Source organism: Physella acuta, unplaced genomic scaffold (genome assembly GCF_028476545.2).
Source record: "Physella acuta isolate Inbredline_101_S28 unplaced genomic scaffold, ASM2847654v3 ptg000119l, whole genome shotgun sequence".
Lineage (NCBI taxonomy): Eukaryota > Metazoa > Mollusca > Gastropoda > Physidae > Physella > Physella acuta.
Window position 1 is genome coordinate 553,830 of NW_026731639.1, and position 24,010 is coordinate 577,839.

Genomic DNA, 24,010 nt, shown 5'->3' on the forward strand with positions numbered 1-24,010 from the left:
TGTAGATTCACATTTTCTTCACACCCTGATATGTCACTCCAACATCTCCCATCTCACTTTTGACAGATTTCTTCAATGGCATTCTTGGTTCTCTTTGGTTCCCTTCACTTGCGTTGGTTAGCCGCAACAGAAAATAATTCGCTTTAACTGTAGGCAATAATGGCACCGACCGTAACCACCTACGACACTACCAAAATAACAACCAACATATAGCACTAACACTACAGCAACTACCATACAACACGTACACAACAGCAACAGGCATACGATGCTAACACAACAGCAACCAACATATAGCACTAACACTACAGCAACTACCATACAACACGTACACAACACCAACAGGCATACGATGCTAACACAACAGCAACCAACATATAGCACTAACACTACAGCAACTACCATACAATACGTACACAACAGCAACAGGCATACGATGCTAACACAACAGCAACCAACATATAGCACTAACACTACAGCAACTACCATACAACACGTACACAACATCAACTTTCAATAACACTATCACACCAGCAACTACCATACACAACTAACACAATAGCAACTACCACATAACACTACCATAACAACAACCAACATCCAACACGTACACAACACCAACACACATAAAACACTACCATATCAGCAGCGAACCATACTTCACTAAACTCCTATCCGCTAACGGAGCCGATGATTACACTATCGCAAATGTTCATTAATTATTGTTCACGCTGGACTGGTTTGGTGTTCATTATGTAGCTTGTCACGTGGTTTGTTGGGTATCGCTTGAGGTACATACCATTGTCATTAATAACTGGAGTGGGGTCGGGGTGGGAGGTCGATGTATTGCTGGTTGTATTATAGTCTGTGTGTATGCTTGCATGCATGCTTTTAGTGTGTATGATGTTTGAATGTGTTTTTATGTATGTCTGTGTTATTTTAAGTATGTGTTTCATTTGTTTGCATATTGTCCTTGTGTATGTCTGTATGTCTGTTTATATGTATGTATGTATCAGTAGACTAATCTGTTTTCTTTTGAGTGTTGTATATATGTATCTAATTATGAGTATTTCGTTTTTTTTGTTATTGTACATTATTATTCATTATTAAAAGGTAGTTTAGAGTGTCACAACAGGTAAAGTTTCACTATAACCACGCTACTTTATAGAGGGGAAGTTTATAACCAGTTTCTTTCACACATTTTTCTCGTGGTGAGGGGAGGGGGGGGGAGGAGGGGCGAACTAAATTTTCAGGACACTGGGGGGGGGGGGGGGGAGTAGACGTGCTTCCGAGAGGCCCGATTAAGAAAATTGTGTTTATAACGATAACCAAGCTACTTTATAGAGGGAAAGCAGCTCTGTGACAAGTTATTTTTTGAAGGCAAAGCTACACTATAAAAACCAACCCAATATAAAGAAGGCGAAACTGAATACCATTACCAAGCGGAAGAAAAAAGAATACCCACTTGTGAGGGTGGGGGTTTTAAGAAGGCGGTAACGAATGAATCCAACAACACGCAGTTCAAGTTCAACTATAATTGTTCTTTATTAAAATGATATATATGTTCAAGTTTCTACCTAACTGATCTACACTGTACTATTTACTTCTACTACTGACTGTTCACTATACTACTAACTCCCACGACCAATCCTAACACTATCTACATTCTACAACCTAACACCTTCTCTACTCTTCGCTATCTAATCATGATCTCCTAACTATCTACATTCTCGGCCGTCTCTGACCGCTACCTATCACCGTCCTCGCCTATCGCTCTACTGCCCCACGCCTCAGTGGTCAGCTGACCGTCCCACGTGACCGGTCAGCCCTGTGCGCCCATTGGCCTCTCTACCCAACCAACTAGGCCTATCGTCTGTTTCTGCTAACCTATATCTGCTAAACATGTCTGACGTAATCTTGCGTCATCACATATCTCCCTCCCTTTCTGTAGCTGACAAATTATATTTTTCAGCGTCTGCTACTAATCTAATACATCAACAACTATCTATCTTACTACTCTATTCTATCCCTAACATCAATCATATAAATCAAATACAAAATGGGACAGCACAGTTTACAAAACATAAATTCTTGTGTCTGTGTTCCTGAATAAAAAAATGTCATTGTTCTAGTTCTCGTGCAAGTATCCTGACGTCTGTGGTGTCTCTGCTTGATAATGTATGTCTATGTTTCATGGTATGTGTGAATCCAATCATGTGCAACTCAGTTCTGGCTAGGTTGTCGTGTACTGGCCTTGAGTGAATGTAGTGGAAATGTGTAACTGGTTGAACGGGCTCTGCGAGCAGTGTAAGTGTGTGTGTGTGTAAGTGTTATGTAATTATTGGCGTTCATCTGTGGTGGGTGGGTTGTGGCGTTGGTCTACGTAAGTTCCCGTGAGGCGGGTGTAGGCGTAACTTTCGTTGGTCAATGTGATGACGCAACAAACTCAACGCTGGTTGAGACGTCCACGTAGAGTGGTTATGCGATGAACTGGAGCTGTCTGATGCGGTGGCGAACAACGACGTAACGTTCCGACGCTGGGAACTTGGACGATGGGTCGTCTACCCTTTGTATGTGCCGACGTAGGTGTACGTAGCTGGCGGTCTTGTTATTCAACTCCAGTGCGGGGGCGAAGCGGTGGCGATGTGTCCGCTATCTTGACCAGGGCAATTCGCTGTTCGGCAGGGCTGTTCGCTGTCCAGGTAACTCAACGTAATCAGGGCTTCAGGTGGCGGCATTCTTTGAAGTGTCTGCTTCATCTCGTCTCATTCTGAATAAGCGTAGTGGGTCTGAAATTGTATTACGAGACCATGAGCAATGGTTTTACGTGGACTTTTTATTGCCCGCGCAGACAAGTATTCAGACAGAGGTACCTTCCATTAAAAAAAACTCAATCCCAAATTTATACGTGCTGAACATTTGTCTGGCGGCATAAAACCCATAAAAAAAATAACATTACAACATATAACCAAATAAAAAAAATCAGTACACTCTAATCTAACAACAATCTGTAAAGCCTAATAAACTCAATAGACGTAAACACTACTAGAGCTTAGAAATAGCTTCACAAAAAGAATAGACATGTGAGTGTATATAATAATCGTGCCGTTTCAAATAACATTTGAACACGTAATCATATAGTGGAGCAGCTCTCACTATCTGACTTCTGACAAAAACTGGCTGGCTTGACTTAATGACTGACTTCACTTTTGACTTCAGTAACTTGACTTATTTCACTTTAACTGACTTCAGTAACTTCACTGACTTCAATTTACGACTTATTTCCCATTCACGATTAACTTTACTTCGACGATTTCAACTACTTCCATTTGCCGACTAACTTGACCTAGACGACAGATTTCACTGACTGACTTCAATTCAACTTAAAAGACTTCACTGACTGACTTAAACTTCGACGACTTAAACGTCTTCACTGTGACTTCAATGACTTTTCCTTGACTGCAACATGACTTCAACAACGTCACTATGACCTCAACGACTTTAACAACATTGACTGACTTGACTGACTTCAAATAACTTCTTTGACTTCAGTTCTGACTTATACTTCACGCCGATTTCTCGGCGACTTAATTCCTAACATTCTTGATGACCAGAGTTGTATGACCTATGTTCTAGTTGCGTGACAGCGTGTCGGCCAACACGTTTTGTGTGCCGGGGACAGGAACAATGTCAAATTGATAATCTTGTAAGCTCAGTGCCCAGCGTACCAGTCTTGCGTTTGACAGCTTCTTTGTTTTTAGTGCTTGTAGGGGCGCGTGGTCGGTCTGTAAAGTGAAGTGTGCACCGGCCAGGTATCTGGCAAACTTGTTTATGGCCCAGACTATAGCCAGACATTCTTTCTCAATGACTGCGTAATTTTTCTCAGCTGACGACAATTTTCGGCTAATGTATTGAACTGGGTGGAGTTCATTGTTAAATTCTTGTAACAGACATGCACCTATACCGACCGAAGAGGCATCCGTGCAGAGGATAAAGGGTTGATCTGTATTTGGTAATCTGAGAATAGGTTCCGATGCGAATGCTTGTTTTACCCTGTTTAGTGCTGTTTCACATTTTTCTGTCCACAGTAGTTTCTTATTCTTTTTGTCCGTTTTTGTTAAATTCGTTAGTGGCTCTATGATGGTGGCGAAATTGGGTATAAACTTCCTATAGTAGTTACACAGACCGATCAAGCTACGGACCTCTTTAATTGATGTCGGCACGTTTATGTTCAGTATTTTATTCACTGTAGGTTGGAGTGGCTTTTGTTGACCTTGTGAAATGGAGTGACCTAAAAATTCTATCTCTTCCATTCCTATTTCTATTTTGCTAGGTTTAGCAGTTAGTCCATGCTGCTTTAATATTTCCAGCAGCGTTTCCAGTCCTCTCACATGCTCTTGCCAGGTGTTGTGGAACAGACATATGTCATCTAAGTAGGATATGACGTCGTCTCGACCCTGTAGTATTTTTCGCATGAGTCTGTTGAAGGTAGCCGGTGCGTTCATTAGCCCGAAACTCATGTACTTCCACTGGAACAAGCCAAATGGTGTTATAAAGGCTGTTAGGTGTCTCACATCTTCTTTTATTGGTATCTGCCAATAACCCCTGGATAAGTCAAGCTTTGTAAAGTATTTAGCCTGTTTAAGTTTAGCAAATAAGTCTTCTGGATTTGGCATTGGTTCTGCGTCTGGTATTGTAATGCTGTTCAGTTGTCTGTAATCAATACACAGTCTAAGGTCGTGGGATTTTTTCTTTACTAATACAATAGGAGCAGCATATGAAGAGTCGGAATGTTCTATTATTCCAGCTTGTAATAATTCTTGGATTTGGTTTTGTACGTTTTCTCTGTGATGTATGGGAATGTTGTATGCGGGCATTTTGGTTGCTCTAAGTGAAGTCAACTTAATATCATGGACGATTGTATCTGTTTTACCAGGTTGTGGGGATAGCACCTCTTTAAATTTTTCTAATATTTCCTTGATTTCTTTTTCGATTTCTGGCGGCATTCTGCCGATTTTGATATCTTGCCATGTTTCCTTGCTAGTAGGTAATGTGTATATTTTGCCGATCGAGTCTGTGTCATCTTCGTGTAACTCTGCGCAGTTTATTGTTGCCGTTTGTTTAATTTCAAGCTCTTCTGGTCTTAAGGTGTAAGGGCTCAATATATTTGTGTGAAACGTTTTTTTCTTCCCTTTTATTTCGACTTGGTAATCTACATTTGAAATTTTGGCTGTGATTGTGAATGGACCCTGCCATGCAAGCTGTAATTTGTTGTGCTTAGAAGGTAACAGTATTCTGACCTGTTCCCCTACTGTGAACTGGCGTAGCTTTCTATTCCTGTTCACCCTGTGTCTTGCTATTTCTCCCTTTTCTTGTAGCGCGAGCTTTGCTTCCTGGCATGCATTGATTATATTTTCTCTAAGATTGACAATGGCTTCATATGTTGTTCTGGTTTCTTGTTCTATGTTCTGTTTGTAGAGAAGTGTCCTAAGTATATCCATGGGGCCTTTGGGGTTGGCGCCGTAGACGAGTTCGAATGGAGAGAATCCAGTAGAAGAATGAGGTATTTCTCGGTAGGCGAATAGGATACATGGTAGCATGGTATCCCAGTTTTCTGGGTTGTCTTTAGAGACTTTGTCTAATAACGATTTAATGGTGCCGTTTAGTCGTTCACACACGCCATTGCTTTGAGGGTGATAGGGCGTCGTGAATGCTTGCTTAATCCCCAGCACACTCGTGAGTTGTCTTGTTAAGTCGGAGGTAAATTGTGTGCCCCGATCTGACAGTATGGTGTCCGGGAACCCGGTTCTTGAGAAGAACGTGAGTAGAGCGCCTGCTATATCCTCAGATGTTATCGTCTTTAGTGGGAAGGCTTCTGGCCAACGTGTTGCAAAGTCGACTATTGTGAGGATGTATCGGTGACCACGTTTTGATGGGGTAGGCAGTGGTCCTATGATATCTATCGCTATTTTTTCGAATGGTCTGTTAGCTAAATCGGTGGTTTGTAATGGGGCTTGGGGTGGTCTAGTGGTATCTCTATTCCTGCATGTCTGACATGACTTCACGTACTGTGAGATGTCTTTGTCCATGCCCGGCCAGTAGAAGGTAGTTTCAATTCTTTGTTTTGTTTTCTTTCTTCCCATGTGTCCTGCAAGTGTAAGGTCGTGTGCATGGTGTAGAATTTGTGCTCTGTATTTCTGTGGGATTACTAATTGGTTTATTTCTTGTCCTTTGCTTTTATATTTTCTTTGAAGCGTGTTATTCTTAATAAAGAAAGAGTGTTCTGATGACCTCGATGTAGTAATTGAGTGTTTACGGGCGAGTCTAAATATCTTTTCTAGTGACGGGTCTTCTTGTTGTGCTAGCTTAAAATTTTCTTGTTCCCAAATGTTTTTGGTCTCAGTATTATCCATGGCATTGTTCTGTTGGCCTTCTGCTTGATGACTACTTAGGTCGACGGGTGGTTCATGACTTTTGTTGCTTTCTCTTGCTTTTCTTGCTTGTTCTCTTGTTTCGACCATCTGAATTATTTCCCTTTGTACCCAATCGTCGATTTCCACTCGGGAAATAGTTTCGTTGTTCACTATGTTTCCGATGATCAGATCATATGATCCATTGTCAGTGACCACAGCAATTACACGACCAGTTAGATATGGGGTTTGAATATTGATCAATGCCGTTTTGTATTCTGCGATTATACCGCCAAATAATTCCACATTTACATATCGGCCTGTATATTGGCATGTTTTAACGAATTTGGCTTTTACTGCCATTGTCGAACAACCAGTGTCTCGAATTGCGTTTACTATCTGTCCGTTTACTTTAGACTTAAATGTTGGTAACGAGCTTGATGTGTTTAGTAGGTGGATTCTTTCAACTGGTTGGTTATGGTTTTGTGAAGGGTTGTTTCTCTGTGGTCTCTGGTAAGGTTCGTTCCTTGAAGATGAGCGTTGTTGGCTTAGTTGTTCTAAGTAGTTCACTCGAGTTTCAACTCTAAATTGTTTCACACCTCTAATATTTCCTAATATCACATCGTATGGCCCGTTTTTAAAAACAGCTGCTTCAACTGTTTTACACGCTGAGGGTGTGGCTATGGTGACTATAGCTGTTGGCCAAACATATGTGCTGCCTCTTGAGCTGTGAACACGTTGTGTTCTGCCTGTGTATTGGTGGTGTTGTACGAATGTGTTACGTACTGCCACTGTTGAGCAGTGTGTGTCCCTAATTGCTGTGGCGTATCTGCTATTAATTTTTGACGTAAATGTGTCTGTTCTTTTACTGGCTTCTGTAAACGATGATATGAATGCCATTCTATTAATCTGTCTATATTTTGGTCTGTTGCGTTGTGCATCTTGTTGGCGTATATCATAATATCGTATTCTGCAATTTATTTGTTTGTGGCCTGTTCTATTACAATAGTAGCATCTGACTCTGTAATTGTGTTTTTGTTGACTGTAGTTAATCTGAATGTTGTGATTTGCGCTATTATGTTTTTGGAGTGTATGTGGTGTTTCACTTTTTGTAGTAGGTATTTCGCTTGCTTCACTGAACGTGTCATCTGAATCTGAATCGTAGGAATAGTAAAATGTTGTTTCAGCTGTCTGGTTGTTATTATTAGTATCTAAACTTTGCACCGTTTCTTGTTTGGCTTGGCAAAGTTCTCTCAATTTTTCTCTTTCTTTACGAATTCTTTCTGTTTCTTCTTTAAGTCCGGCAATATATGTTTCTGCTTCTCTTTGTTTCTCTGCTAACTCGGCATCTATCTTTGCATCATATTCTTCTTCAGTCAACAAGGAATCTGGATCTCCGAATACCTTGTAATCTACAATTCTATTGATCAAATCTTCCATAGCATCTGGATCATCTAGAGTTTTTACGTCAAATTCTTTAACAGTTAATAACCAGTCTCGATTTTCTGTTGTCGTGTATTGTCCAAGCCTAATAATCAATTCATCCAGAATATCTGGATCCTCAATAGTTCTTGAATTGCTTTTCACTTTGACTGTATTCTGAACATTTATATCTAGTAACGAGTTATTAATTCTACCTGACTCTTCTAGGCCTGACTTAAGCTCAGTTTTAGTGCCCACTTCGTACAATGGAGGCATTTTTAAGGGTAGTGTGGTTGAAGAAACAGATAAGAAAGAGGCAGAAAAACCGCTGGCACCAAATATCCAGCACAAGTCTAAACCCAAACGTTTAAAAAATTTTTGGAAGGTACTTATCTTTTTGGACATGTTGACTGTTCCCTTGTGTTGGTAATCCAAACTCGTTCCGGTTGAAGAAACCCTCTGTTGTGTTGAGTTAAGAAAGCTGTACACCAGTACACTCCGTCATGAGTAACCAATATACTGTCTTTCCTGTCCTCGACCCGCGCTCCACCAGATGTGAGGGTGGGGGTTTTAAGAAGGCGGTAACGAATGAATCCAACAACACGCAGTTCAAGTTCAACTATAATTGTTCTTTATTAAAATGATATATATGTTCAAGTTTCTACCTAACTGATCTACACTGTACTATTTACTTCTACTACTGACTGTTCACTATACTACTAACTCCCACGACCAATCCTAACACTATCTACATTCTACAACCTAACACCTTCTCTACTCTTCGCTATCTAATCATGATCTCCTAACTATCTACATTCTCGGCCGTCTCTGACCGCTACCTATCACCGTCCTCGCCTATCGCTCTACTGCCCCACGCCTCAGTGGTCAGCTGACCGTCCCACGTGACCGGTCAGCCCTGTGCGCCCATTGGCCTCTCTACCCAACCAACTAGGCCTATCGTCTGTTTCTGCTAACCTATATCTGCTAAACATGTCTGACGTAATCTTGCGTCATCACACCACTCATACAAACTAAACTAGATGTGCATACAATAATATAAACACAGGATAAACCAACAGGTTCTGAACTCACTTGAACTCAAGCAGACGGGGGGGGGGGGGGGGGGGGGGGGGGGGAAACGACGACGACGAGCAATTCTAGTCTCGGTCACGTGGTCCTGGCTCGACGAATGATAAGCGAGGTCAAGCAGCCGCTGATAACTTGATATCAACGCGACCGGCCCGTGGGCGAGGGCAGCCAATGGAATCGTTCGTTACATCTTATCTTTTTTATTGTGTTTACCTTGCGCAAACTAGGCCGCCATTTCTGTGTCCAATTAATCTTCTGCCGTCGTGTGTACAACCTGTTCATTAAACACCGCAGTTGTAAATTAAAAAAAAAAATTGGTTAAAAAAAATGCTGGAGTTGATGTGTTACGTAACACTTTTTTTTTGTAAGATAAACTAAAAATAGAAACCCAAATACACCCGATAGACTTGCGATGGAAGTTGTAGACTGATACCCAATGCTGACGTTTTTATTACCCTAGTCCGCACACTAATCGTAACCAGAGTTTCTTTCAAGTATCTTTTCGGGGGGGGGGGAGTACCTCGCCCAGAGTTTCTTCCAGGCATCTCTTATAGTTTACCGCCCCCCCCCCCCAAACGAAATGAAATTTAAATAGAAAATATATACTTTTAACATTGTCCGCCCCCGAAGAAAGTCTACCCTCCCCCGAAATTTTCAAGTGTCGTCCCCCCCACCCCCTCCCCCCCCCCCCCGGAGAAAAAAGTCTGGAAGAAACACTGACCCCGCCTCGGATGAAAATGAAAAACAAAAATCTATAATTTACATTGAAAATATATATTCCGCCCCACCCCCGGAAGTTTCATGTCGTTTCTCCCCCGGCAAAGTTTCTTTCAGGCCCCCAAAGAACGTCTACCCACCCCCCACCCCCCCCCCCCCCCCCGCCCGAACATAAACATAAACCAAATTATCGTTTGTCTTACAGCTTTTACCAGCAACTTCCATTCTAACAGCCCTGTCTATTTCAGACCCTGCTAGACCAGCATGCACTCGTCAGACATGCGCATCACCTCTTCTCGTCTGCAACGATTCTCTGATTTTCATCGATGACGTCACGGACAATCGAGAGCGACGCACGCCGGAGTACGTCAAACGTCAGTGTATGGGACGACCGACGTGTGATGTGACGAGTCACTGCGGTTATGACAGATCGCTGGAGTTCTCTTACCACTGTTACAATGGTAGGTTGGTGTCACGTGATTGGTCACTCATGTTACAATGGTAGGTTGGTGTCATGTGACTGGTCACTGTGGCTATCACGATGTCTCGCTATCACGATGTCACACTATCACGGTGTCACGGTATCCCGGTATCACACTGTCACGGTATCACACTGTCACGGTGTCACACTATCACGGTGTCACGCTATCACGGTATCACACTGTCATGGTGTCACGCTATCACGGTATCACGGTGTCACACTATCACGGTGTCACGGTATCACGGTGTCACACTATCACGGTGTCAAAGTATCACGGTGTCACACTATCACGGTGTCACACTATCATGGTGTAACACTATCACGGTGTCACACTATCACACTATCAAGGTGTCACACTATCACACTATCACGGTGTCACACTATCACACTATCAAGGTGTCACACTATCACACTATCACGGTGTCACACTATCACACTATCAAACTATCACACTATCACGGTGTCACACTATCACACTATCAAACTATCACACAATCACGGTGTCACACTATCACACTATCACACTATCAAACTATCACACTATCACGGTGTCACATTATCACACTATCACACTATCACACTATCACACTATCACGCTATCAAACTATCACACTATCACGCTATCACACTATCACACTATCAAACTATCACGGTGTCACACTATCACACTATCACACTATCAAACTATCACACTATCACGGTGTCACATTATCACACTATCACACTATCACACTATCACGCTATCAAACTATCACACTATCACGCTATCAAACTATCACACTATCACGCTATCAAACTATCACACTATCACGCTATCACACTATCACACTATCACGCTATCACACTATCACACTATCACATTATCACACTATCACATTATCACACTATCACGCTATCAAACTATCACACTATCAAACTATCAAACTATCACACTATCAAACTATCACACTATCACACTATCACACTATCACACTATCACACTATCACACTATCACACTATCACACTATCAAACTATCACACTATCAAACTATCACACTATCACACTATCACACTATCACACTATCATGCTATCACACTGTCACGGTGTCACACTATCACACTATCACACTATCACATTATCACACTATCACGCTATCAAACTATCACACTATCACGCTATCACACTATCACACTATCACACTATCACACTATCACACTATCACGGTTTCACACTATCACACTATCACGCTATCACACTATCACGCTATCTCACTATCACACTATCACACTATCACACTATCACACTATCACACTATCACGGTTTCACACTATCACACTATCACACTATCACGCTATCACGGTATCACACTATCACACTATCACACTATCACGCTATCACACTATCACACTATCACGGTGTCACACTATCACACTATCACGGTGTCACACTATCACATTATCACACTATCACACTATCACACTATCACACTATCACACTATCACACTATCACGCTATCACACTATCACGGTGTCACACTATCACACTATCACACTATCACACTATCACACTATCACACTATCACATTATCACACTATCACGGTGTCACAGTATCACACTATCACACTATCACATTATCACACTATCACACTATCACACTATCACGCTATCACACTATCACACTATCACGGTATCACACTATCACATTATCACACTATCACGCTATCACACTATCACACTATCACACTATCACGCTATCACACTATCACACTATCACGCTATCACACTATCACACTATCACGCTATCACACTATCACACTATCACACTATCACACTATCACTATCACACTATCACACTATCACACTATCACGGTTTCACACTATCACACTATCACACTATCACACTATCACACTATCACACTATCACATTATCACACTATCACATTATCACACTATCACATTATCACACTATCACGCTATCACGCTATCACACTATCACACTATCACACTATCACACTATCACACTATCACACTATCACATTATCACACTATCACACTATCACGCTATCAAACTATCACACTATCACACTATCACACTATCACACTATCACACTATCACGGTATCACACTATCACACTATCACGCTATCACACTATCACACTATCACACTATCACTATCACACTATCACACTATCACACTATCACACTATCACACTATCACTATCACACTATCACACTATCACACTATCACGGTTTCACACTATCACACTATCACACTATCACACTATCACACTATCACACTATCACATTATCACACTATCACATTATCACACTATCACATTATCACACTATCACGCTATCACGCTATCACACTATCACACTATCACACTATCACACTATCACACTATCACACTATCACATTATCACACTATCACACTATCACGCTATCAAACTATCACACTATCACACTATCACACTATCACACTATCACACTATCACACTATCACGGTATCACGGTATCACACTATCACACTATCACGCTATCACACTATCACACTATCACACTATCACTATCACACTATCACACTATCACACTATCACGCTATCACACTATCACGCTATCACACTATCAAACTATCACACTATCACACTATCACACTATCACACTATCACACTATCACATTATCACACTATCACACTATCACGGTATCACGCTATCAAACTATCACACTATCACGCTATCAAACTATCACACTATCACACTATCACGGTATCACGCTATCAAACTATCACACTATCACGCTATCACACTATCACGCTATCACGGTTTCACCACATACTTCTGACCACACAACCCCTGGTCCCAGGTATAACACCTGATTACTATAAAGTCTAGCATCAAATTACCATGTCTTGTTTTCTACACTTCATATATCCACGAGTTTGACATATTATTATGATATCCAATAGTTTGACATAAAACAGCATCACATGACCATGCCTTGTTTTCTAACCCTACAGTTAGTTCCATCCACCCGACCTCTAGACGGTGTGGCGTCACCTGGATAGACACCGAATGGATCTATGGATACCTACAGAATCCACATTATCCAGCCCCCACAGCGTTGAATAGCTCCTGTCGATGGAGGTTCAAACCCAGGCCAGACACTGGCGTCATCCTTACCAAACACGAGATGGCAGCTAGGTGGGTGGCTAGTTGTTAACGGTGTATCCCTACTTTGTTAACATAGTTTTTTTACATCACACAATTTTTGTGAACATGGTATTTTGTCATCATTCTTTAACTGTTTTTTTTGTTAACATTGCATTGTTCAGTGTCATCATCTTTTATCTTAACATTATTTCTTCAACATCATGCCGGCATGTTAACAAAGTAGTTTATCAATAATTATTCCCTTTGTTAACTTCGTACTTTGTTGTCATCATTTGTCTTTATCAAAGATCGATATTTTTGTCTTTTCAAATTGTTACTTTGTTAACACTGTGCAATCTTTGATAACTTTCCGTTCTTTACATCTTTCACTTTTACACCAGGTTTTCAGTTAACTTCAAACTTTACTCACACCTTATTATATCTGTTACAGTCATATGCTATTTTTTAATATCATATTTTATATATTTGTTTCTATTAGTAAATACGGCAATGTATTCGTTAACACCAAGTTGACTTTCATCACAACCCGAATCGCTAATTACTTTTTAGCGCAATTTCCATACTGGACAATTGCGATTATTAACTCGTCATTTCTGGTGATGGATGGATGTGTGTCCGCAGCTTTAAGTCGCATCTCTTCATCAACGAAGCAATATCGAGGACTAGTTCCAAAAGCAAATATGTTAAGCAAGTTCCGAGGATGATTGTGGGCCAAAACAATTCCCGGAATTCCTTCCTGGATTTCCCGGAAAAGCCAAAAAAACTCGAAAAAGGCAGTTTTTGGCCCATATCTCGGCAACCAGACACTTAGCGACTTGAAACATTTACCAATCGATTCCTGTCATAATTTAGAACAATATTGCCGAATAAAGTTTTCAAAAATATCCTTTCGTTCGGTCACAAAAAATTAATTAAGGACTATCCACCCCAAACATCACCTGACCGCTAAACTTTCCTCCCCAAACATCACATGACCTATCACCTTTCCTCCCAAACATCACAGTGCCATCAACTTTCCTCCCCAAACATCACCTGACCATCACCTTTCCTCCCCAAACATCACGTGACCATCACCTTTCCTCCCCAAACATCACGTGACCATCATCTTTCCACCCCAAACATCACAGTACCATCACCTTTCCTCCCCAAACATCACGTGACCATCAACTTTCCTCCCAAACATCACCTGACCATCACATTTCCTCCCAAACATCACAGTACCATCAACTTTCTTCCTCAAACATCACCTGACCTATCACCTTTACTCCCAAACATCACAGTACCATCATCTTTCCACCCCAAACATCACGTGACCACCAACTTTCCTCCCAAACATCACCTGACCTATCACCTTTCCTCCCCAAACATCACCTGACCATCACCTTTCCTCCCCAAACATCACCTGACCATCACCTTTCCTCCCCAAACATCACCTGACCATGACCTTTCCTCCCCAAACATCACCTGACCATCACCTTTCCTCCCCAAACATCACCTGACCATGACCTTTCCTCCCCAAACATCACCTGACCATCACCTTTCCTCCCCAAACATCACCTGACCATGACCTTTCCTCCCCAAACATCACCTGACCATCACCTTTCCTCCCCAAACATCACCCGACCATCACCTTTCCTCCCCAAACATCACCTGACCATCACCTTTCCTCCCCAAACATCACCTGACCATGACCTTTCCTCCCCAAACATCACCTGACCATCACCTTTCCTCCCCAAACATCACATGACCTATCACCTTTCCTCTCCCCCGGTCCAGTGATGCGATAGAGGGGTGCGGCGCTGGCCTGATGGTCTCAGGGACAGACTGCAGCACCGGACAGCGGACTATGGACAAGTTGTGTGTGGGGGACGCCAACGTCACCAGCCTGACCGTGTGCGGGGCGGTGGACATCGTGTACTTCCCCCACCAGGCCAGGCACAGGGCAAGGTTTTTCTTGGCCTTCCATGGTGAGTTCTCTTTTTAATTTGATTAGATTTTTCTTGGCCTTCCATGGTGAGTTCTCTTTTTAATTTGATTAGATTTTTCTTGGCCTTCCATGGTGAGTTCTCTTTTTAATTTGATTAGATTCTTCCAAGGTGAGTTCTCTTTTTAATTTGATTAGATTTTTCTTGGCCTTCCATGGTGAGTTCTCTTTTTAATTTGATTAGATTCTTCCAAGGTGAGTTCTCTTTTTAATTTGATTAGATTCTTCCAAGGTGAGTTCTCTTTTTAATTTGATTAGATTTTTCTTGGCCTTCCATGGTGAGTTCTCTTTTTAATTTGATTAGATTCTTCCAAGGTGAGTTCTCTTTTTAATTTGATTAGATTTTTCTTGGCCTTCCATGGTGAGTTCTCTTTTTAATTTGATTAGATTCTTCCATGGTGAGTTCTCTTTTTAATTTGATTAGATTTTTCTTGGCCTTCCATGGTGAGTTCTCTTTTTAATTTGATTAGATTCTTCCAAGGTGAGTTCTCTTTTTAATTTGATTAGATTTTTCTTGGCCTTCCATGGTGAGTTCTCTTTTTAATTTGATTAGATTCTTCCATGGTGAGTTCTCTTTTTAATTTGATTAGATTCTTCCAAGGTGAGTTCTCTTTTTAATTTGATTAGATTCTTCCAAGGTGAGTTCTCTTTTTAATTTGATTAGGTTTTTCTTGGCCTTCCATGGTGAGTTCTCTTTTTAACTTAATTTTTAGAATTATCTTTTTTAATTTATTCCCCAATATGACGTAGTTTAATGTGGTAAGTGGTGAGATAATGGTGTTGGGCGACAAAATACGACAGGCTACATATGGTGGTACAAATGGTGTTGAGGTTCAAAATTCAGTGCCCATCTGTGATATTATAAAGAAATGGGTTTCATCTAATTCTAAAGGAAGAGTTATTTCCCTTTAATGAATTTATAGATCTACAAAGGCTTCAAAGTGGAGACTAAAACGCAAAATGTAAACTTACACAATCATGAAGAAATATATGCAGATGAAATCAATAAATATGAAATAAATGGCATTTTCTTTCTATAAAGGGCAAATAAAATTAAGCCTTAAAACTCAGCATAATGTTTATCGAACTTTAGCTGTGAAAGGTTATTTGTAAAATTATAAAATCATATGATCAAGACAACAATTTAAGTAAATATACTTAACAATGTAAACTTGCAGTGTTGTAAGAAATTATGATTTCTCAAAAACAAAACTTTTTAAAAACAAATTATTCTATAAGTTTTTTTTTATCAAAGTTGTGGTTAACGTTAATTTTTACTATGACAAATAATGGATTGTCTAAACGAGAGAGAGCCAGACAGAAACATTTTTTCTGATTATATGTTAATTCATTTAACACAAATAGCAAACACAAATTCAACTACATAGGTTAGATTTTTTTAAGTGTACCGTCGCCTATCCTGAAAATTTGTTTTATTTTAGAATTGTAGAGGCTAGAATACGAACTTAAACTTTTCAAGTCTACATTTAAATACATTGTGAGTCAAATCTTATAGGAAGGAAACGCACAAGTATTTGTACTTGAATTTTCGACTTGATAGAAATATAATTGACCCGGTTCATGCTGAAAGATGAATCTATGGAGAGACTTAATTGTAGTGTAGGTCAACTCTACCGTCTACAACTTTAGTTACTGTGCTAGGGGGGGGGGGGGTAAGGGCGGGAGAGACTGTGGAGTAGGGTCTTGGGTAGGTTGTGGGGTAGGGTGGGGTGGGATAGAGTGTGGGGTTTGATGTGGGTATTGTGTCTAGGATACTTTAATAAATACACTATGAAATTTCTACAAGAAATTTGAAGTAATTATCGATGACCGGATTATTTGATATTTACTTTTTGTTAACTAAAAACCAGTAAATCGAGTGTTAAGCTTTATTCCACTTAGAAGACAATCCAAGTAACGACAACCCAACCGTCTCCTCCCCTTGAATTCCAATATCTCAGTCACTTCCCTTGTCGAGACAGCAATCAACTGACGTATCGCTTCACTCCATGCCGCACTTGGTGACTGGGGAGTACCAGCGATCACGTGACAATCTAACAATTACAACATGGCCGCCATTGTTAGTTCTCAAGTGACCGCTTCCTGGGGGATGGGGCGCCCCTTCTTGCATGACTGCGATAGGTGCTCCGACAAAACGCAGTATGTTGTGTTGATACGGCAGACAATTAAGCTTAATTAGTGCTCTCGTGTGTACGAGATAGAACAGCGAATGGATGTGTGAGTCTATTTATAGCTACAATGAAATGGTGTAGATGTTAAAACGACATCATTCTGTAGTATTGATTCATAGCGTGTATGTGACGAGTCCTTGTGGTAGATAAAAAAAGGGAGGGGTGGGAAGAGGATGATTCATCATTACCAACAAAACCATAGTGAATTAATCTCCAATGTACAAATAAATTATCTATGTATGGCCCATGCCTGGCTATGAAATATCCAATACAACTTTAATTTCATACTTTGCTAATGTTTGTGAAATGGTGATAGAGCGGTATAATAATAAAATGTTTAGGAAGAAGTGAGAAATACAAAATCTTCTTTTGTCTATCGTTCTTAATTATGTTTATGTCGGAGTAGTCGGACAACAAGCCCAACATCGTGGATGAACTGGACTGTGGTCTCCAGATCTGCGGGAAACCCCTACAGTTTTTCTTTGAGTGGGGTGTATAGGGGTGTATGGGGGTGTATAGGGGTGTATAGGGGTGTATAGGGGCCAGAGTTTAGACCGCGCCTGATAGTACGTGCATCAGTCCTGTAGCATTCTTCGAGGCCATGCCACAAGGGCGAGTTTCACTAGACACAAGATTTAGGTGTTTTTGTATACATAGCTGTTTCAACCAGTTGTGGCCTGTTCTAAGTCTGAAGATAATGTGTTGTTCTCTGCGTGATAATGTGTAATAGGCGGCCGTCTTCTGTGTAGTATGTGTGCGTGTCAGATCACAGTTGAAATTGTTTGCTTTTTTATCAATCTTTGAATTTCTTTGGTTGTAGAGACATTTCTGGTTTTTTTTTTTTCTTACCCCCAATTTTTTGCCAGCTGGTCTGCGATCTTTTCCTTGAATCTTCCACTAAACACTATAATGCTATAGATATTGTACAGCTGCCATGAGTGATTGAGTATAGGGCTCTGGATTTTTTAGAGACTGCAGGACAGGTCTGGAATCTGTGAGAAATAGTTTTTTTTGGGGGGGGGGGGGGCAAGTACAAAATAAACCATATACAGTAATTGTTAAATGTTTTAAACAACCTATTTTTTAAAAAAAGAGAAAAAATGTGAATTTGTACCCTAAACGTAACCATAACCACAAGATAATTCCAGGATTTAGGGTAAGACTGTGATTACTATGAGGGAAAGATTGCCGTGTCCCCTATTTGGCTATCTATAGAAAGCCTAGGTCAGTGGTTCTCTGGCTTAGGTAAAGTACCAAACGATCTATTTTGTACTTTTTCTGCCGATTTCAGGAATTCTATAGAATAACGGAATAGTAATCAAAAGCTTCCCTTCTTACTTCAGCAATGGATCAGATGACAACTCGCTAACTTTTTTTTGTGTGGGAAATTGACCTTAAACTATACTTTCAAAATGTACAGTTAAGAATATCTATAAATATAGACTTCAATTTTAATGAAAATTCACCCCAAAATATAAATTTAGAGGGATTTAATATATCATTTTATTTCAAAATGAAGTGTCACAGAAGTTTTAATATTTAAAGTAAACTTCAGCATTTTAGAAGGCCTATAACTTTAGGCTTTCTAAATATAGACACCTCAAAATACAAAATAAAACTTAGGTATTTGACAAAATTATTGATCAGCAAACAATTCCTACATCTCCAAAGTTAGAGGTTAGCAGAATCAAAACCATACATACTCCCTCTTCAGTCCCCTCCCCAGCTTCTCCCCCTCCCCCAACCCCTCCCATAAAGCGAGTAGTGGGTGGCACCTCTTACAGCCTTAGTCACGGCCTTGTGAGCCCGTACTTACCAACACACAAGTGCTCAACTCCTTGCCAGCCGTTACCGGGTTTTTCCGTTGGACGCGACAACGGCTTGAATTGTTTCTAAAAATAGCCACAATGAGCACTCTGACCCGAACGACACATGGCCAGCCCAGCGGTGAAGTACTCACTCAGACCGAGGTAGGAAACCAGCGAGACTCACATCTTCGGTTTTATCCTGTGATTTCTGCCGCGGTCGGCGCTTGTGTTGTGAGCCCATACCCCAGCACGTCGCTTGTGTTGTGAGCCCATACCCCAGTACACCACACACGTAAACAAACCCAACCAGGCACGGGATGAGGCGGTTATTCTACTGGTGCCTGGTCATTTCTGGGAAAGAGATTTTCTTCTAGGTAAATATGTGGCCGTTAAACCTCCGTAATAGATAATAAGTAATTATTAAGTCTTAAGGAATTTTTATTGCATCACTTAAGTGTTTAATTAATGCATCTTTAAAAAAATAAAAGATAAAAGTTTGATATGTATGTATAAATATAAAAGCAAACTTTATTTTAGCAACTTACTCAGTGTATATTTTAAAAAAATAACCTTGGATCGTTTTCACGTTATAGAAAAGTTAGCGTCGACCCTCTACTACCCGATAAAATTTAACGTTTGCATTGATCATTACCTATCATATTACATAGGGTTCCCGCCCTCTTCATACATAAACGGACACAATTTCCTATTGCAAATGCTGATATTTCTTAAAATAAGTTATTGATCTAAACTATTTTAGTAAAAAAAAACTAATTCTGACGTTACCACCTCCATCAGAGACAAGAGCGTATGTTTTTATTTAGGTTTTATTGTGTGGGTTTAAAGACAAACGTAAGCCAGTGACGTCAACGTATTCATCAAACCTTTCTCTGTAGAATAAATTTGGCTATGGTAAGAAACAAAGATACAAATATAGATATTGCTCTTTCACGCTCGTACTCTAGTTGTCTCAATATATCAACATAATAAACCACTCGTATCTCAATCGAGTTATAAAATAAGATGACGACCCTTAAGAAATGGGAGTGTTCAACTTTGGTATACTGTGTAGGTCTTTGTCTAACTACTGCTACATCGACATCTTTGACGTCATATATTATTATGACATAATTATATGTGACTTCTACACAACACGGTCAAGATGCAGTAGCGTCAATAGTCGTTTTATCATTTATCGTTACGTCATCATTTACTTCCTATAAAGTGACGTCACTCTCTGTCTCATCCCTCGCTGTTACGTCACACGCCTCTCGCTGTTGTCCTGCAGCTGTGGCAACCATTTCCTGAAGCAGACGACAAATCTAAAACTACTTGACACGCATGCGCTGTGTCCTGTTAGATAGAGCTCCCTGTGTCTCGTGCTACGCCCACTGACCGTGATTAAACATGGTTCGGTCAAGTTGTTCATTACTCCACGCCACGCATCGCATCAACATTTTTAAACACCGTGATTAAACAAGGTCCAATTATGGTCCGGTCAAGTTGTTCATTACTCCACGCCACGCATCAACATTTTTAAACACCGTGATTAAACAAGGTCCGGTCAAGTTGTTCATTACTCCAGACCACGCATCAACATTTTTAAACACCGTGATTAAACAAGGTCCGGTCAAGTTGTTCATTACTCCAGACCACGCATCAACATTTTTAAACACCGTGATTAAACATGGTCCGGTCAAGTTGTTCATTACTTCACGCTACGCATCAACATTTTTAATTAAACACCGTAATTAAACAAGGTCCGGTCAAGTTGTTCATTACTTCACGCTACGCATCAACATTTTTAATTAAACACCGTGAGTAACATGGTCTGGTCAAGTTGTTCATTACTCCACGCCACGTCACGTCACCCATCAACATTTTTAAACACCGTGATTAAACAAGGTCCGGTCAAGTTGTTCATTACTCCACGCCACACGTCGCATCAACATTTTTAAACACCGTGATTAAACAAGGTCCGGTCAAGTTGTTCATTACTCCACGCCACACGTCGCATCAACATTTTTAAACACCGTGATTAAACAAGGTCCGGTCAAGTTGTTCATTACTCCACGCCACACGTCGCATCAACATTTTTAAACACCGTGATTAAACAAGGTCCGGTCAAGTTGTTCATTACTCCACGCCACACGTCGCATCAACATTTTTAAACACCGTGATTAAACAAGGTCCGGTCAAGTTGTTCATTACTCCACGCCACACGTCGCATCAACATTTTTAAACACCGTGATTAAACAAGGTCCACTCAAGTTGTTCATTACTCCACGCCACGCATCAACATTTTTAAACACCGTGATTAAACATGGTCTGGTCAAGTTGTTCATTACTCCACTTGACCAACTTCAAAAGGCGACGCTAATAGTAACACAATGTGTACTGATTAAATCAAATTCTTTTATAGAAACTGATGTCATCAATTTATTTAAAGTAGAACGTTTTAATATAATTTAGTAATGTTGGGAGTGATGTAGCCTTAAACCACCTTTTAAGGTACCACTGAAGACATCCTTGTTGGGCGATACACAATCAAATTTATCGCCCTTTATATTTATCCAGACCAAATTATCGCTGCTGATAGTGCCACCTCCCTCCCCGCATCCGGTTCTCCCAACTATCTTAGCTGTGCCTCTCCTTGTGTTACGATTGTATTATCAAATCTCTCCTTGAGAATTCCTTGTTCCATCATCTTTCAGTGCATGTTATGTTATATGCTTACTTGTAATAAAATACAGTATAAAAGAATTAACATAGTCCAGAAATGCATGTAACAATTACTGTTTTTTAACGTCTTTTGAAGATGACCAACGCTTAGGTTAACTCGACACAAAGATCTAGTTAAGATACGAACTGAGTCAGTTTGTCACTGTCTCTTCAATCTATAAGTAATAAGAAAAAAAAATTGGTCAGAGATAATTTAATCTTAATCTTATCCTGGAGTAAATCCTTATCAGCTGTAGACAAAACAGGATGTTGTTTTGTGTGCACGTGATGCGCAGTTTTGTCCTATCTTCCGTCAGCTGTTAACACTAACCGTATTTACGTGCGGGGATACGTTAACGCGAAATATCTATTGCATGGAAGCGTTGAATGATTGGGCTGTATAGGCCGTTATGAATTAAGATTAAGGCTAGGGTCAAGTTTAATGTAAAGTCTTGACATCTTTAGCATCTACATGGGTGCTATATTGCTATACTTTGCACTCACCCTAACCCTAACCTTGACCTCTAACAAAAGCCAGGATACGGCTGAAATGGTCAACTTGCTAGCCAGGATAAGCTGTTGGGTGAGCCGTTATGATCAGGGATATAATGGGTCTAATAGTGCTTTGATTTAAAAACAAACTATGCGTTTATCTAGTCAGCCCTTCCAATTTGTCGTTTTTGTTAGTGTTGAATATTTCAAATATAAAGTGACACGTGGGGGGGGGGGAAGGCACTTGATATTTTTAGGGGGACAGACGACTTATACTTATTCCGGGGGGGGGGAGAGGGGGGCGAACACTGGTATATGTTTTCTATATAAACTCCATTTCATTCAGGGGGGGGGGGCGGTAGAAGAGATGTCTGGGAGAAACTCAGTTTGTAAGCATCGGTTCTTGTCTTTGATGAAAAAACAATACACAATGAAGATTTAAATTGAGAAGCGCTTTATTTATTTCCCGGGCCTTCTGAACACAGCCAGTCCTCCCCCCCGGGCTGGTTCAGTGTAATAATCGGAGCTATGGTAAGGGTTTGGGTGGGGAGTGGGTATACCACTTAAATTAATCTCTAACCGTCTATACCAGTGATGCGAATAAGTGGGGATGGTTAATTTAGGAAAACTAATTGAACTTACACGTTGAAATGTTTAAAGAAGTATTCATCAGAACAGCGTAATTAACCTTTAACCTTTCAACGTTCAACAACTTGATATATTTGGCCCGGCTCATATGGAAGTTTGAAAACATTTCAACATAGTTCCTCACATATTTTGGTTTGAAAACATACAACAAGATAACCTATTAACACCTTTTAAAAGATAGATTAGGGTTATGAAATAAACTATGTGTTTGATGAAGATCTAAACTTGTTTTATGTTTTATGTTTTAGTCAAGTCACTGAGTGAAATTAGATTAGGTTTATGTGTTTGATGAAAATCTAAACTAGTTTTATGTTTTAGTCAAGTCCCTGAGCGAAATTAGATCAGGTTTAGGAAATAAACTATGTGTTTGCTGAAGATCTAAATTGTTTATGTTTTAGTCAAGTCACTGAGCGAAATCAGCGCGTCAAAAAACGAGGCCAAACACACCTGTTCTAAATATAGCATCATGAATTCACCTGGTAAGTATGTAAACAAGTTTAATTAATTAATTAATTAATTAAATGGTTAAGCACAGTTTACAACTTAGCTAGTACATACAGCTTAAAATGAACTTTGTTTACAAAATTTGAAATCTGATTTGTTTACGTGTAGGACAAAAGGACCAGACTTCGTTTTCATTCGTTGTTCTTGTGTTCAAACTGTTAATCTAAATCAGCTTATTGTAATCAATTTTGATATAGCATGGATTATAATTGTAATGCTTGAACTCTGACCTACATTTCAGTGTCCACATCGACAGCTACAGCAACCAATTCCACGTCTGATGTTGCGGAATCAAATTCAGAAAGTAAGTTTTATAAACTTAGTTGTTTAATCTTAGTGCGAGACTTTGTGTAATGTATTAACTTATAGAGGAGGACCTAGAGGGTTTA

General features: G+C 40.2%; 1 protein-coding gene across 1 annotated transcript in view; it reads left to right on the forward strand.

Annotated features, from left to right (window-relative positions):
* LOC131934871 (uncharacterized) overlaps nucleotides 1–24,010 on the forward strand; it is a 57,190-nt gene that overhangs the window by 28,179 nt on the left and 5,001 nt on the right. The window contains exons 3-7 of the mRNA XM_059291020.1: nucleotides 9,887–10,099; nucleotides 13,119–13,302; nucleotides 15,049–15,239; nucleotides 23,516–23,596; nucleotides 23,863–23,925. Of these exons, the coding sequence (XP_059147003.1) occupies nucleotides 9,887–10,099; nucleotides 13,119–13,302; nucleotides 15,049–15,239; nucleotides 23,516–23,596; nucleotides 23,863–23,925 (732 nt within the window). The remainder of the gene's footprint in view (nucleotides 1–9,886; nucleotides 10,100–13,118; nucleotides 13,303–15,048; nucleotides 15,240–23,515; nucleotides 23,597–23,862; nucleotides 23,926–24,010) is intronic.